This window comes from Argopecten irradians, chromosome 3 (assembly GCF_041381155.1).
Source record: "Argopecten irradians isolate NY chromosome 3, Ai_NY, whole genome shotgun sequence".
Classification (NCBI taxonomy): domain Eukaryota; kingdom Metazoa; phylum Mollusca; class Bivalvia; order Pectinida; family Pectinidae; genus Argopecten; species Argopecten irradians.
In genome coordinates, this window is record NC_091136.1 from 65,119,927 (window position 1) to 65,137,104 (window position 17,178).

General features: G+C 34.7%; 1 protein-coding gene across 4 annotated transcripts in view; it reads right to left on the reverse strand.

Annotated features, from left to right (window-relative positions):
- LOC138319362 (calmodulin-like) overlaps positions 1 to 17,178 on the reverse strand; it is a 49,414-nt gene that overhangs the window by 6,573 nt on the left and 25,663 nt on the right. For all 4 annotated transcript variants that reach the window (XM_069262456.1, XM_069262457.1, XM_069262458.1 and 1 more), the window contains exon 4: positions 3,251 to 3,493. In XM_069262456.1, the coding sequence (XP_069118557.1) occupies positions 3,251 to 3,493 (243 nt within the window). The remainder of the gene's footprint in view (positions 1 to 3,250; positions 3,494 to 17,178) is intronic.

Consider the following 17,178-nt stretch of genomic DNA (forward strand, 5'->3'; position numbering starts at 1 on the left):
CACGTAAATAGATATTAATTATGATGACGTGCATTGTATATATTGTTCCTATTGATGACCGTTACTAATTTTCGTCACTGTCTATATGGATCATTACAAAAGTTAACAGCTTGAAGCTGTACTGTATACATCATAAACATACTGACTTGTATTAAGAGCAAGTCATTCTTTGCTGTTTATTATTTTTTTCCAAAATGAATGTTTATTTATAATAAGCATAACAACAAAATACACATATGTCCTCTCATATTGCAATTTTATAACTATGATATCCTGTCATTTTGAAATAAGTTCGAAAAAACCGTCACTGAATGTCAATTCTCTATACATGAAAATTGCGTGATATTTTCAACGCAAAGCATGGTAGCTATGTAATATTACACGAGACCAGCCAGTATTAGTATTGTATGAGAGAAAACATTGACAGGAATAGACATATATAATCACACATTCATTAGACTAGTGTGTTCTAGTATGGAGCCATAGGACTCATACATTCGTCATTGTTTAAGGATTAATTTGAATAGATTTTTATGTTATTGAGATATAACACAAAAATCTGAGTGTACTCTCATTATAAACATCATTGCTAAAGATAATCTCTTCATTACTCAAAATTAATTTTGGGACTCTTTTGTCTATGAAATCATTACGCCGTCATCTCAGCCAATCAGAAGCAACGTCACAAACGGCGACGCCATTTTTTCCTCTATCGGCTGATAAAGTAAATTTTTAAGACAATGAAAATGCACGTAACAAGCAAAATTGAATTATCATTAGATACACAATGCTGTTATATAGCTTGCAATGATAATACAATGGACTAGAGGGTTCACACCTTTGATTTCATCTTAACGTTGGGAGTATTCAGTTTCATTGCTTGAAGAAGCTGAACGTGTTAGGTCACAAAAGTGAAATTTTAATTAAGCATTGATGTCACTATTTTTTAATTTTATCGGGTTATGAAAAAAAAATTGTTTGCAAATTTTTGTGAATCCGCGTAGCGGTTTCTCACAAAAGTTTGCAAACAATTTTTTTATACCCCGATAAAATTAAAAAATAGTGACGTCAATACTTATAATTAATTTTATACTCTATTTGATAAAATGAAGTATGTTCAAAGGATTCTTTTTTTCCGAATCAATACGAAATGTCTCTAATGTTTTTATTGTGACGTCACGATAACGTAGGGGTTTCGCGCCATTCTAGGATTTTTTTTCATAGTGGTATGCAAAAAAAATATTGGCCAATCAGAAAGCCAGATTTGGTATAAAAACAAAGAAAAATTAATTATTTAGATTTATTTTCAGAAGTGGAAACGTAGAGAACAAGCTCTCATTATATCTACATGAGTAAATATCCTCAGATACGACCATCAAAATAATAGGGAACACGGGATGGATTGAGACAACCTTAACTGACAGGATACAGGAGGAATAGAGGAGAGACTCAACACTGTTAAGACTGGCAACAAGTTTAGACTAGAAAACTGGACTTAATGTATCACTTTTATATAAACCAACGCCATGAACATATGTCTACACAATCTTCACGCAACATGGACTTGTCCCGATTGATAACACGGTGGTCGGTAGTGATGGTAGATGTTTCGAGTTACATAACCCTGCCACAATAAACCTCACCCAAATGCATTCTTTGTGCCCTGAATCAGATCACCCCGGTATCCACGCAGAGTATCACAACAGACAGGTATCAGGCTATTTACAACACTTTAAACGGTTAATAGCTCCGGCTAAAATGTGACTAGAGCAGTATGTGGTGATATGCAGTTTGTTTGAACATGCAAAACAAACGCATTCATGCGGAATTAACAGATAACATCGAACATCGTATGTATTGAGTATACTAAATGTTATCTCAGAAGGCCTAATGTGTTATTATTGTTCCGTTACTAACAAATGACTAAATCTAATAGTTTGACGGGTATGATCTGTAGCGTTACAAACAAATGACTAAATCTAATGGTTTGACGGGTATGATCTGTAGCGTTACAAACAAATGACTAAATCTAATGTTTTTACGGTTATGATTTACAAACAAATGACTAAATCTAATGTTTTTACGGTTATGATTTACAAACAAATGACTAAATCTAATGTTTTGACGGTTATGATTTACAAACAAATTACTAAATCTAATGTTTTGACGGATATGATTTACAAACAAAACAAATTACTAAATCTAATGTTTTGACGGTTATGATTTACAAACAAATTACTAAATCTAATGTTTTGACGGATATCATTTACAAACAAATTACTAAATCTAATGTTTTGACGGATATCATTTACAAACAAATTACTAAATCTAATGTTTTGACGGATATCATTTACAAACAAATTACTAAATCTAATGTTTTGTATGATTTTCGAGAATCATACATAACAGAACCTGATTATCTCAATCAAGCCCAAGTATTATTCTTAGATACCCTTCTTTCACATACAATATTTTATTTATTTTCATATGATCGGCAAGAGCCGATATTAGCGTAGGTTTGTGGCCCGAGATCACTACACTTTTTGCAAGATCCTTAGATCGGTTAGGCAACATGACTGGTGGACCATCAAAAATCGATATGTCCTAATTACACACGTTGTGGCCGAAGATCTATCAACAATGCATAAGCAGTTAACACATTGCATTGATATAATGGAGGGTCAAATACCTGTCTTTTATAGAATTATATCGATATAAGTTAGTTACCCCTGATCGGAACATGTGTCTGTTTTCCGTATTGAGAAAGGCAAGATTCAAAATTAGAATACCATTTCCACCTTCACACAGTGTAATAGTGTGAAACATGTATGTAAAGGGGAACAACTGTGTAAGACTTATCCATGAGGACACAGTAAATAGTGCAGAATTGTCGAGGTAGTGGAGCAGAAAAAAGTTATTTCAAACAATCGTTCACATCTGCTCTTCAAATCGGTAATAGTTAATAAGGTAAGTATATGGGAACATTTCATCTGCTGCAATGAGGTCGTAAAAACTCGCAACAGATAATTAAAGTAGTCAATACTGGAAGTTACATCATATTAACACAAATATATGACACTTTTCAAACCCATCCACAGTTAAAGAGAAAAAGGATTTAAAACACAACTAATTCGAGGAAATCTACACTTTCATATGAACACAGCTTTCCATGGCCACACACTTTAATGTCTTCCACACGTCATTCACGATTAAAGATTACTAAACCAATCCAATTGTAATAATTTCTCACCTTCATAATTAACCTGGCCGTCGCCATCTTTGTCTGCCTCCTTTAACATCTCGTCCAGTTCTACTTCCGTGAGCCTCTCTCCTAACGTTTCCATCACGCTCTTTAACTCATCACGTGATATGTAACCGTTTCCGTCCTTATCGAACACATCGAAGGCTCGTTGGAGGTCATCGTCATTCTTCGGACATTTCCGTCGTTTAGCCATCATCAGGAGAAACTCCTGGAAGTCTATCGTACCATCACCTACAATACAGGATTCACTATGCTTTTCACGAGTTCCACACACATGCTAACATTATAAAGCGGAAGGGCACGATGTGCGAAGCACTTCTAAGTTAACACATGAAAATAAGCACTTCTAAGGTAACACATGAAAATAAGCACTTCTAAGGTAACACATGAAAATAAGCACTTCTAAGGTAACACATGAAAATAAGCACTTCTAAGGTAACACATGAAAATAAGCACTTCTAAGGTAACACATGAAAATAAGCACTTCTAAGGTAATACATGAAAATACAAGAAAAAAATAAATCTTCTAAATTCAATCCTACACACCGACAGCTCAGTTTACGTCTGCCATTCTTTTACCCACTGTAAAAAATCCAATCAGCGTGAATGCGATACTTTGATGTCGGCTCATTATATAATCGAGTTGTTCAAACGCTTTAATGATCCGACGAACGTAATCTTGGGGGGGGGGGGGGGGGGGGGGGGGGGGCCCCCCCCCCAACCCCCCCCCCGTTCCCCAGGACGGCAAACATATCTATTTGCCCCCCCCCCATTTTCGCCGAGTAAAATGTTCTAAAATTTGAAAGAAAAAAGGGTCCTCCTTGTACTTCATTTTAGAAAATTTTCCGCTGCGCGGCGCGTTTCCTAAAACGTTCAAGCACGTAATGTTAAAACCTTTGATAATGAAAATTCAATACACACGAACTATACTAAAAATGTTCATAAAGGGATTATACTTATTAAAAAAAAGTTTCTTAAAAGATTAATTTGTTTATATGTCTTAGTAAAACAATCAAATCATTATTATTTTGAGTTACACAACAATGTGCCGATGGTGTGAATCCGGTATGTTCAGATCGCGCTGGGTTGCATATCAATGATAAGACGACACTCACAATTATCATTTCTAAATGCAGGTAACATTACCGTGTGAAAAACGCTTAAAAATCATCAAAATACAAAATCGTAATATTTTTTCTCGGGGGAGACCCCCCCCCCCCCTAACACCAAAATCTGACGCCTTCAGCGCTCGTAAATTCAACAAAATGCATCGTAAAACTCATCTCTGCTATTCAAAATCGTACATTTTTTCCCGGGGAAAACCCCCCGATCCCCAAAAACACAAAAATCTCGCGCCTTCGGCGCTCGAAAAATCATCAAAATACATTGTAAAACTCATCTCAGTCATTTCAAATCGTAATATTTTACCATGGGATACCCCGGACCCCCAAAACTCGCACGCTAATTTGCGTATTCATTAATTTCCTGTTAGCGACGCCATTGTCTACTGGGTCGCGACCAGTTACCGTGATTTTCTCGAGGTTTTTTAAGGGTTTTGTCAAAACTAACACACAGAAGGCGTTGAAAATCGACATGAATTATCTTTAGTCCAAGATACTTCAGTAACAATAGTCGTTGTTTAATTTTGATAATATCTTTTTTGACCAGACGCCATTTATTTTCACCGCTAATTGGTACAGTTGACGATACTTACAGGACCAGTTACCGTGATTTCAAAATGGAAAGGAAATGCGCTTTTAAAAACATGCTTATTGCACCAAAACTTAGTTTGTGTTTCACTAAAGCGACCAACATCTATTTGATATCTATTAGTGGAATAATATAATCGTAATGCATGGTTATTTTGGGATCCAGTGACTGATCGAAAGAATCACGGAAAAAACGACTGTCTAAAGGTGCGTTCGATAGGTGACCGGGGAATCACTAAAAACAGGATTCAGCTCTGGGCAGGAGTAAAATTAGACAAACAAAAGTGTAAACGACCTAAAACTTATAGAAATTCAATGCATACATATTAATTTATTTTGTTTGAAAAAATGGTAAACACAAGACGTCTTAACCAGGTAAAAACTACCTTCTGTTTTACGATCCTGTCCATCCATGCCCGATCGGTAATTTGCCATATACCCATTATTTTGCATACTTTGACCTACTTTGATGCAGACGAATTTTGGAAACGACTGACAAACAAAATAAACGATGATTTCATGAAATTTCAGGATTAAAATGCAAGTAAGTCATGATTTCAAGCTATCCCCCGCTGTGATTTAGTGTTGCAAACTTTGATTTCAAAAGGAAAACGTAGGTGTGTTGGCAATATCGGTTGCAAATGAACAATTTTTTGTTGAATGGACACTTGCATGGCTACCGTGATTTAGCTGTTTAAAAAAATCCAAAAAATTGTGCGGGAGATAGAGTATGCGCAGAAATCACGGTAATTGGTACATCACGGTAACTGGTCGCGACCCAGTATAGATGTTTACAAGGATATATGTAATGATATATGAAAAAAAAGTATATCAAGTGTATCCTGTTGGTGCGGGGCGCGCAAGGGGGGGGGGGGGGGGGGGGAAATATTGAGGACATTTGCCCACCCCCCCCCCCCCCCCCCATTACGTTTCATCTTCCTACGCCACTACTGATTTGCATAGATGCAGAGCAGCCCATTCCGCTGGGTATCGAGCCACTACTTGTACATGTACTACATTTATAAGAGCACGAAGGGGCACTTCGCACTTCCAAGGTAACACATACATTTAAAAACCAACCCTACACACTGACAGCTTCAGTCTGTAGCCGCCATTTTTTCATACATATGGGGAGTGTAATCATGGGTAATCACCATGGATATGATGATTTGAAGTAAGCTCATTATATAATCGAGTGGTTCAAACGCTCTTACGATCTGACAAATCTTCATCCGGTAGACGCTCTGTGCTATCGCTCTTTATTTGCGAGCGTTTAAGTGATTTAGACCACCTTCTTGTATAATCAGCTGACCAAAAACGAAGTTCTGTTACGGAAACAAAATTTCTTCCTTCTCAAATGAGGGTTTCCTGATCAAAAGGGGTTTTTGGACAAGGATAAAGTGTGAATATAAGAATAAAAACAAGTATTACCTTCTCAAAAAGCTAAGAAGGCTACCTAACAGCATTATTTATTAGGAAGCAAAGATAGGAAAGCTTGACGAATTGTTCTGTTCACAGTTAGCTGGCATAGTTCTTATGACAATTCATTTTTGAAAAATGATAATTTAAATGTTTTCACATTCAATGTAAAAGATTATCTACTTCATGATATTCATGAAAGGGCCACTAGGCTACCTTTCCGAAACACAAATTAAAAGTTTCGTTTAAACAATTACAACAATTGATAACGATTGCCAAAGATGTGGTTACAACACCAAACACATTCAAAATCTATATATAAACAGTGAAGGTTCATGTCACTGTTTTGCCATCTGGCCCAGTAATTGTCAACTGACGCCTGGCAAGTTGGTGAAATACAAGCATTATATTTCGGTTAAAACTACACTTTACTTTAGCGCATGCAGTTCCACAAATAATCCTTACGTAAAGCCTAATATTTCATTTCAGCATCTCCCAGATACGAATAGTAGTAGGTTATGGTCAGCTAGTGAACAGTTAAGCTATATCTAGATGAACACAAAACTCGGCATATCACTTACCCTATTTATGTAGCGTCGCCTTGTGTGATTTTTGATAATAATGCCCGACAACCAGAATCAAAGTACTGAAAGTACTGCTGCGGTAAAACTTCTGGATGATAGGAGTTGATTCGAGTGTTAAAGATTGATAAGTCAATGGTTATATTATCAGTATAACTGCAAATTGGAAAACGATCCAAAGGAAACAGGACTCAAACTAAGGCTGAAAAACTAATACAAATAAATTTTTTTTATTTGGTCGTAATAATTTATCACATTTATTTATTTTCTCACATTTTGTACAGATCAAGTTATTCTAAATACACATAATGCATTTCAGTGCAGAACCTTCAATCAAAGAGGAAGTATTTATGTTGTCAAGTTTATATAAAGAAAAGTTTCAGCATTATGGTGACTTGTAATGTCAAATTAAATTGATTTTTTTTTTGTTAAAAACTAAACAGGCATTCTTCAGATATCAAGAAAAAACTTACTGGTTATATTATATAAAATCTCATATAATGTTTAAGCAATACCATACACGTATTTGACCTTTAATGACTAATATGAATGACATCAAGGATTTCCTGTTTAACAAAAATGTATCTAGCAAGTTTAAGAACACCATACTATCTATAACTACAAAAATTAATGGTTGTCAGACCGTGTAACATATATAACTAACGTATATTGTCATAAAGGATGACTTTCATGCTTCATAACTTCACTAATACTACTTTGGCAACACATCAGGGAGAAAGAGGGGAAAGAGAGGGAAAGAGAGAAAAAAATCTCTGTCAGCTATCAGCTGTTTACCGGTATATGCTTTATCAAGTTTCAAGTACATCAATGTATATATATTAACTATAAAACTAAATAACCTGAGTTAACTAAACGACATGTAAATGGCAGGAAGGATGTTTTTTGTCAAATTTTTTTCTCTATGTCTATCAAGTTTGTAATACATTACAATATATATTCTAACAAACGGTAACGGCACGAGTTACCTAAATGACAGATATTGTCATCAGTGTCCTTTTCTAACTACAATTTGTAAATATCTTCTTATTAAACATTATGGAAAGTTGTTCAGCAAAATTTGGAGCAAGGATAGGTCCAACATTCGGATCGCAAATTCACTCAGAAATTTTACTTTGACATGATAATTTACTTAAATTTGACTATTGGTTCCAAAACTGTTTTCATAAGGCTTGAACATGATAATTTACTTTGAAATATGAATATTGGTAGAAAAACAGTTCTTATAAGGCTTGGTTCAAGAAAAACATAATTGTAGTATATGATTTAATGAAGGATAGTGACACGCTTACTTTTTACTGTTTTGATGAATTGATACAAATCTATCAGATTAGTACTAATTTTGTGGAATATCACGGTTTTATTATCTGCTATCAGAGAATACCTGAATTCGACTGACTCTGAAATATGTCAAATTTGTTTCCTACTTACAATAAAATATTTCATATTGATCTGTACAATGTAATGAAAAAATAACATACTCCTACCGGGAGGAGAAGATGGGAAGACTTAATTAGTTCAGTCGAATCATTTGAAATGGGTTGATATTTCTAAAATTTCCTTTACAGTAACGAAAATTATAAGCTTCAGTGGTTTCAATATATATTATAGCAGATTCACTCAGCAATTTTACTTTGACATGATAATCTACTCTGAAAAAAAAAACATTGTGTTACAAGTTATATTAATACATTTGCCTAGTACAGAATAGTACGTACATGTATTACAATTTCATTTATATTTGAAACACCTCCGAATTTTTTCATTTAATTTGCATAAACAACCAAACGATAAGATTTCGTTATAAAATGACACTTAACCTTGTGAGTGTGTATATCCAGAGTTAGATGTAGATTTTAGTATTGAGGAAATAGCTGAAGTAATTAAGGCTCTGCCTAAGGGCAAAGCTGCTGGCATCGATATGGTTCTTAACGAATACTTCATTGAATATAAAAATATGTTTTAACCAGTTTTGTTAAAATTATTTAAAACCATGTTACAAATTGGTTATTTTCCAGAGTCATGGGCCCAAGGTGTCATAATTCCTCTGCATAAAAAGGGGGATATTAATAATGTTAACAATTATAGAGGTATAACGTTAATTAGTCATTTAGCTAAATTATTTACGTCCTTGTTAAATAAGCGCTTGTTAAAGTGGAGTGCTCGTGAAGATATTGTCACCGATGCACAATTTGGTTTTAAGCCTGGGTTTGGTACTAGTGATGCTATCTTTGCGTTGCAAAGTTTAATTATTAATTCTATAGAGCAAAACAAACGACAATATTGTGCTTTTATTGATTACAGTAAGGCTTTTGATAGTATTAATCATCGATATTTATGGCATAAACTTTGGAAAAGTGGTAGTAGAGGGCGATTACTTAATGTAATTTCATCAATTTATGATAATGTACGTTCATGCGTGAAACTAAATGGTAAACTATCCGCCATGTTCGATTTGCATGTCGGTTTATTACAAGGGGAATCTTTGTCTCCCATGCTATATTCTTTATTTGTAAATGATATGGAAAGTGAATTTATAAACTCGGATTGTCAAAGTTACCCCTTACAGTTACTTAACCTTTTTATGCTAATGTATGCAGATGATACAGTCTTATTTTCCGAAGACGCTACTGACCTCTAGCATATGCTCAACTGTCTACAGACTTATACGGTTAAATGGAATTTAAAAGTAAACACAGATAAAACAAAAATTGTTATATTTAGGAAAAGGAGAAGAATATTACCTGGTGAAAAATGGACTTTCAATGATAAATCTATAGAAATTGTTGATAAGTTTTGTTACCTGGGTTTGGTTTTTAATTTTAATGGAAGATTTGCTGTAGCACAAGATACATTAGCGTCTCAAGGCAGGAAAGCATACTTTCAATTAAAAAGAAAAATGAAAAACTTTAGCCTTAACACAGAAACAAAATTATCCTTATTTGTTACATATGTTACATGCATATTAAATTATGGTTGTGAAGTGTGGGGGCTAGATGTTTCGCCCCAAGTTGAAAAAATTCACCTCCTTTTCCTTAAAGACATACTTAATGTTAGAAAAACAGTCAATACATCTATGGTGTTTTTCGAAACGGGTAGATATTCATTGTATGTTCAACGTAAGACAGCTGTTATGAAATATTGGTTAAAACTATTGAAAACAAACAATTGCATTCTGAAATCTTGTTATGATGCACTAGTCGAATTGAATAGCAGAAAACCTAATTGTAAAACGAATTGGGTCTATCATATTAAGCACGAACTTTGTAGTTTGGGATTTGGATATGTTTGGAAAAATCAATGTGTTTTAAATGAAAATCATTTTTTGCAAATATACCACCAACATATTAATGATGTTCTTGTTCAAGAATTATATAGTGCGTTTGATGTATCTCCTAAATGTTATTTGTATAAACATATTGTTCATAATTTTTGTACACAGTTCTATTTAATTAAGCCTGTAAATCATAAATTCAAGAAGTTTTTAAGCCAATTCCGTATGCAATGTCATAGTCTTAATATCGAATCCGGACGTTATAATAATATTCCTAGAAATCAAAGGACTTGTTCATTATGTGATAAAAATGACGTCGAAGATGAAGTACATTTTGTTCTTCTCTGTCCGGCATATTCTGAATTAAGAGAAAAATACATTAACAGATATTTTTATCATAGACCAAGCGTGCATAAGTTTATAGAATTATTCTCTAGTAAAGATGTTAAAATTTTGAATATGTTGGGTAACTTTTTGTTTCGTGCAACAGAGAAAAGAAAAACTCTGCTCACAATTAATTAAATGATAAAATTGCTTTGTATTTGCCGTCAGCATCAACGTAGGTTCTGTTGTGATCACGTCTTTTATACATATGTAGCTTATTAGTATATTGAAATACTGAAATATTGTCCTCCGCCATCTTATACTTGTATACATTGTATGTCATATTATAATGATAATAATTGTACTGTTCCCTATATGCTTGTTATGCATTTGGATGAAATAAAAACTTGAATCCTCTAAACAATAGAACAGCCATCTCTAGATCACTGCTTATTGTTTTGATGTGGTCATGATCAATGTATCACACCTTCACGCTTGGCTGCGCACTGCTACAGATACGAAGAGATGTATATATGGGGTGGTTATCTATCCTTTAATCTTTGAAATATTTTTCTCGAAAACCCAGCTCCCTACCGCTCCGAACCGCTGTAAATGAAAATGTGTATGAGCAAGGGACGTCAGAAACATTATATAACATGTGTTGAGAATATGTATAACAGTATTTACATTAAAACCTATCTTTTAAAACCACCCAGTGGTCTGAGTAAAAGTGGTCTTAATAGCGAGGTGGTCTTAATTCTGAGGTGGACCAGGTTTCTTCTATGATCATGACGATCAAGAACAGAAACTCTGTATCCTAGCTGACCGGTACATAATATATGTACTGTATTTTTGTTTCAAAATTGAAATTTTATGAAAAATGCAATATACATGTATATATAAATGTATATTATATATATATTTTTTTTTTATTTTTATTTTTGTTCATTTTTTTGCATTTAACACATTTACAAAAATACAAAAATGAGACATCAACATAAACTTTGACATGACATTGCATATATTTTTTTTACATACCATATGAAAAAAAAAACGAGAATAAGAAACATAACATAGCATGCTGAGTATGTACATGTACGTGTTTATCAATAATTAAAAAAACAGTTTGATATATTTTTGGTTAATCGGTTATGAAAAAAAAAATTTGCAAATTACTAGAATTTGATCAATTATTTTTTGTCGGCCATTAGACAATCTTAATCATATCATATTTTAATGCATGCGTATCTAATCAAAACCAAATTACTATATTTACAAATATTTTTTCGGCAAAGAATTTTGATTAATTAATGCATGGACATATAATGACTATACCATTTATTTCTTGAGCATAGACATATTTTTTTCATTAAATAAAGTTAATGGTGTGTGCTTTATTTAAATCTTAAACTGAATTTCACTGAAGTAATTGTTGACAATCTAAATGAAAATACTTTTTCTAGACATTACTTTCTATTATGTTTTAATTATAATTCAAATACATATCGTTAGTTTAATCAGAGATTTAGATAGTAATTAAATTATCTATGTCTCTGGTTTAATTATCACATAGTATCACCTGAGGTAAATGAGAATCTATGTGTTTTAAAATTGGTATTGATCTGTGTAAATTATTATTAATATTTACGGAAATCGATTTTAATTATCCCGCCATGTGCAATGATTGGTCAAATAATAACTTACGATCACAATCGGTAAAGTGTTTGAAAGACTACTGTGCAATAGTCAAGCGTACTTTTAACTAATGCAAAACACCGATTGTTTACCGCAACAAAATAGATGACACATCTATTGAAATAAGATGATTGACGTACGGTACTTCATAAATATCTGAAATAAGATCAATATATCTCATACATTAAAGAATTTTAATTCCATTGGCGTTACACGTATGAGAAAGAACTGCCTAAATCGTTCGATCTCGCCACCAGGGCTATCGAAAGAACGTTGCATTACTTGTGGTTTCGATCACGTCAACTGCCAGCCTCCAGCGTCACAAGTATGCAAATGATGGCGATTAACACTCTCCTAGTACAGGTAGATAATCTGATAATTAGGTCGACGGAAACAAAAGACTGACTGATGTACCTGCGGGTAGTTGGTCACGGGTTGCTGCGTGCGGGAAGGTGAGGCACAGCGAGGTGTGAAGTCACATGTGCCTGTGGTCATAATCAAAGGGTCAATTAGTGTTAATTTAGTGGTCGTTGGGACTATGAAAATTGGTCGTAAAACGGAATAGCGGTGTGATTGTATTTCTGAAGAGAAAAAAAATCGGAACTGAAAATAAGTGGCCGTAATAGTGGGATGTTCGTAATTTAGTGTATATGCTATACAGTACATGTCTATGTTTGGAATAAACTTTTGGAAAATAAAAATAAAATAAAACAAAAATAAATATAAAGACAAAATAAAAGAATATTTTCAAGCATGGTGAATTAACAACAAATAAAAATATGAAATAAAAAAAAAAAAAAGTAAACTGCCGACGATAAGGGTTGAACCCCAGACGTCAGCACAGAAAGCTCAGGACATACCACGACACCACTTCTATATGTTAACTTTATAATGAAATGCAGTTCACTAAATTTTCTTATTTTCTTCGCAATCCACTTAAATTGATATTGATGCTGCTGAATAAGTTTACAGAATGATTCTAAACTAGTTTATATTGTATCTGGGTGCAAATTACAACTACATATACCACAAATGTGTGGTTATTCAGTTTATTCTTCACGACACCAGCCGGGGGGGGGGGGGGGGGGGGGGTAAAAAGCTAGTTCCGGAATTGCGATCCCAATACTGGTAAAACCAAGTTTTACCGTAAAAAGCATTCGGACTTCTCTGGGTTTATCTCATGATAATTTGTCTGCAATAATTTCCCCATTGGTACCCCTTATACACATGACATATTCAACAACAAGTAATTTATCAACACACGTAAATAGATTTGGCCAACCACTCAAAGTGAAAAAATTATCTATAACCATATTATTAATTTTTCTTTGGTTTCATACCAAATCTGGCTTTCTGATTGGCCAATATTTTTTTGGCATACCACTATGAAAAAAAATCCGAGAATGGCGCGAAACCCCGACGTTTTCGTGACGTCACAATAGAGACATTGACGTTGCGTATTGATTCGGAAAAAAGAATCCCTTGAAAAACCACTATAACGTTACATTTAAACATACTTCATTTTATCAAATAGAGAATAAAATTAATTATAAGTATTGATGTCTCTATTTCAAAGTTTTATCGGGGTATGAAAAAAATTGTTCGCAAACTTTTGTGAGAATCCGCTACGCGGATTCACACACTTTGCAAACATTTTTTTTTTTCATACCCCGATAAAATTTAAAAATAGTGACATCAATGCTTAAGTGAAATCTCAAAAACATGGCAGGCAAAGCGACCGATTATAATAGTTACCATCCCAGCTACCACCCTGGGAAGGTAGCAATCCAGGATGGTAGCAATAGATTATTTATTGTGACGTCAAGTAGTTGCGAGAGTAACGTCATACGTTTCCGAGTAAACGATGTGAAGTGCGCCCACAAAATAATGACGTCACAATGGATGCCTACCTGCAAGGGAGTTAACTCTGTAATATGCATAGACGGAATATCTACAAGTGATAACTGGTTTGACTGATCACCCTACCACAGCAGCATGTAGTCCCATAAACTGGACAACAAATCAGCTGGATATGTACTTAGATATTTAAAGTCTGTTCAAAGTCTATTCAATCAATCGAGACAGAAATGTATTTATTATCTTTTTCCAAATGACTGGTTCATTTGCAAGTCATTTTGCAAGGTTCGCGTATGAAAAACATCCATAACCCTACTTATAAGTCAATTAGCATCTTAAAGGACAGCGCTATTATAGTTAAACAAACCGATGAAGAGGAATGAACATGTTCTCTGTGGTTTACTTGGAGAACTAAATCCTGAAGAGAAGCCAATATATGTGTATGTCAAATGTCACTCAACAAGTCATCCATTCAATGTTTCATAAGGGCACGGTATCATAAGGCATTGAAATCAAAACCATTTGATACGGGCATGACAGGTTTCCTTGGAGTCAAAATCCGTAATCATGCATGAAACTTACTCTCATTTAAGGATTGATTGTCAATTTTGTTGCTTGCATTGACTGATGAAGAAAGTTAATCTCGTGCAAATGAAGTGAACTGCGAAGCAGTTCATGTAACATTTGCACGAGATTAACTTTCTTCATCAGTCAATGCAAGCAACAAAATTGATAATCAATCCTTATATTTACATTAACCAATTTAAAATTCCGCTGTTAAAAAAAGTCAAATTATATGTGTTCGGTATAAGATTATTATACAATTTTGCAACATTGTACCAGTTATCGCGGTGGCCTAGTGGTTAAGATGTCCCGACATATTACCACAAGCCCTCCACCTCTGGGATGCGAGTTCGAATCCCATGTGGGGTAGTTGCCAGGTACTGACCGCTGGTCGGTGGTTTTTCTCCGGGTACTCCGGCTTTCCTCCACCAACAAACCTGGCACGTCCTTACATGACCCTGGCTGTTAATAGGACGTAAAACTAAACAAACCAAACCAGTTATCGTACATGTATGTACAGCTACGGAACAGCCGCCAGTCAGTTCTTCTCGTCACCAAGGCAACACAAAATGTAGTTCCGAAAATAACTTCATTCTTTGTGCGTTGTTACGATAAAAAACGGAGATTTTGAAATATTGTTTTTATATTCAAGAATTAATGGCTTAAATTTTTCATAAAACATTATTATGTAGCTTCAAATACAAAAATTGCTGCGCAGTACTAGCAGTGCAGTCAATGTGTAATCCGGTCGCTCGATTGAGCAGGGGTCCGGTTTCGAAGAAAATGACGATTGTGGTGAAAATGCTGAATAGTTGGTATCTAAACATAATCAAACCTTTTAAAACTCAATTATAATTGTTATGGAATTAACTGAATGTTGTATTTCCGTCTGATAATTATTTGTAGCTGACATTTAAATATGTATTAACTAAACCTGTTGTGAAATCCAACCCCTGTGTCTGTAGTATGTGATGCAGTCCAATAATCATGCTTCCGGGGCTCAATAAAACGTGTTAAAATGCGGGACTTAGTCGCAGATCACTGGAAGACTTCTGTGTTATTCTTGAAATGTGAGGAGGGCTGAAGTTGGTTGCGAGTTCCTAGTTCCTAGTTCCGTTTAATAAACGGAACTAGGAACCAGACCCGAGTTCCGTTTAAGCTTATACGGAACTAGGAACCAGACCCGAGTTCCGTTTAACAAACATACTGGCCAACGAGCGGAGTTCCGTTTATTAGGATTCCTATCTCTAACTGCATGTTCAATTACCTATTATATACAGGAATCGAACTTAGAGCTTCCATGAATAATATAGAACAGAATTAATATCTATAACACAGATTTCCTTAAACGGATCTGATACCTAGACCTCAGTTCCGTTTAACTTAAACGGAACTAGGAACCAGACCCGAGTTCCGTTTAAGCTTATACGGAACTAGGAACCAGACCCGAGTTCCGTTTAACAAACATACTGGCCAACGAGCGGAGTTCCGTTTATTAGGATTCCTATCTCTAACTGCATGTTCAATTACCTATTATATACAGGAATCGAACTTAGAGCTTCCATGAATAATATAGAACAGAATTAATATCTATAACACAGATTTCCTTAAACGGATCTGATACCTAGACCTCAGTTCCGTTTAACTTAAACGGAACTAGGAACCAGACCCGAGTTCCGTTTAAGCTTATACGGAACTAGGAACCAGACCCGAGTTCCGTTTAACAAACATACTGGCCAACGAGCGGAGTTCCGTTTATTAGGATTCCTATCTCTAACTGCATGTTCAATTACCTATTATATACAGGAATCGAACTTAGAGCTTCCATGAATAATATAGAACAGAATTAATATCTATAACACAGATTTCCTTAAACGGATCTGATACCTAGACCTCAGTTCCGTTTAACTTAAACGGAACTAGGAACCAGACCCGAGTTCCGTTTAAGCTTATACGGAACTAGGAACCAGACCCGAGTTCCGTTTAACAAACATACTGGCCAACGAGCGGAGTTCCGTTTATTAGGATTCCTATCTCTAACTGCATGTTCAATTACCTATTATATACAGGAATCGAACTTAGAGCTTCCATGAATAATACAGAACAGAATTAATATCTATAACACAGATTTCCTTAAACGGATCTGATACCTAGACCCGAGTTCCGTTTAACTTAAACGGAACTAGGAACCAGACCCGAGTTCCGTTTAAGCTTATACGGAACTAGGAACCAGACCCGAGTTCCGTTTAACAAACATACTGGCCAACGAGCGGAGTTCCGTTTATTAGGATTCCTATCTCTAACTGCATGTTCAATTACCTATTATATACAGGAATCGAACTTAGAGCTTCCATGAATAATATAGAACAGAATTAATATCTATAACACAGATTTCCTTAAACGGATCTGATACCTAGACCTCAGTTCCGTTTAACTTAAACGGAACTAGGAACCAGACCCGAGTTCCGTTTAAGC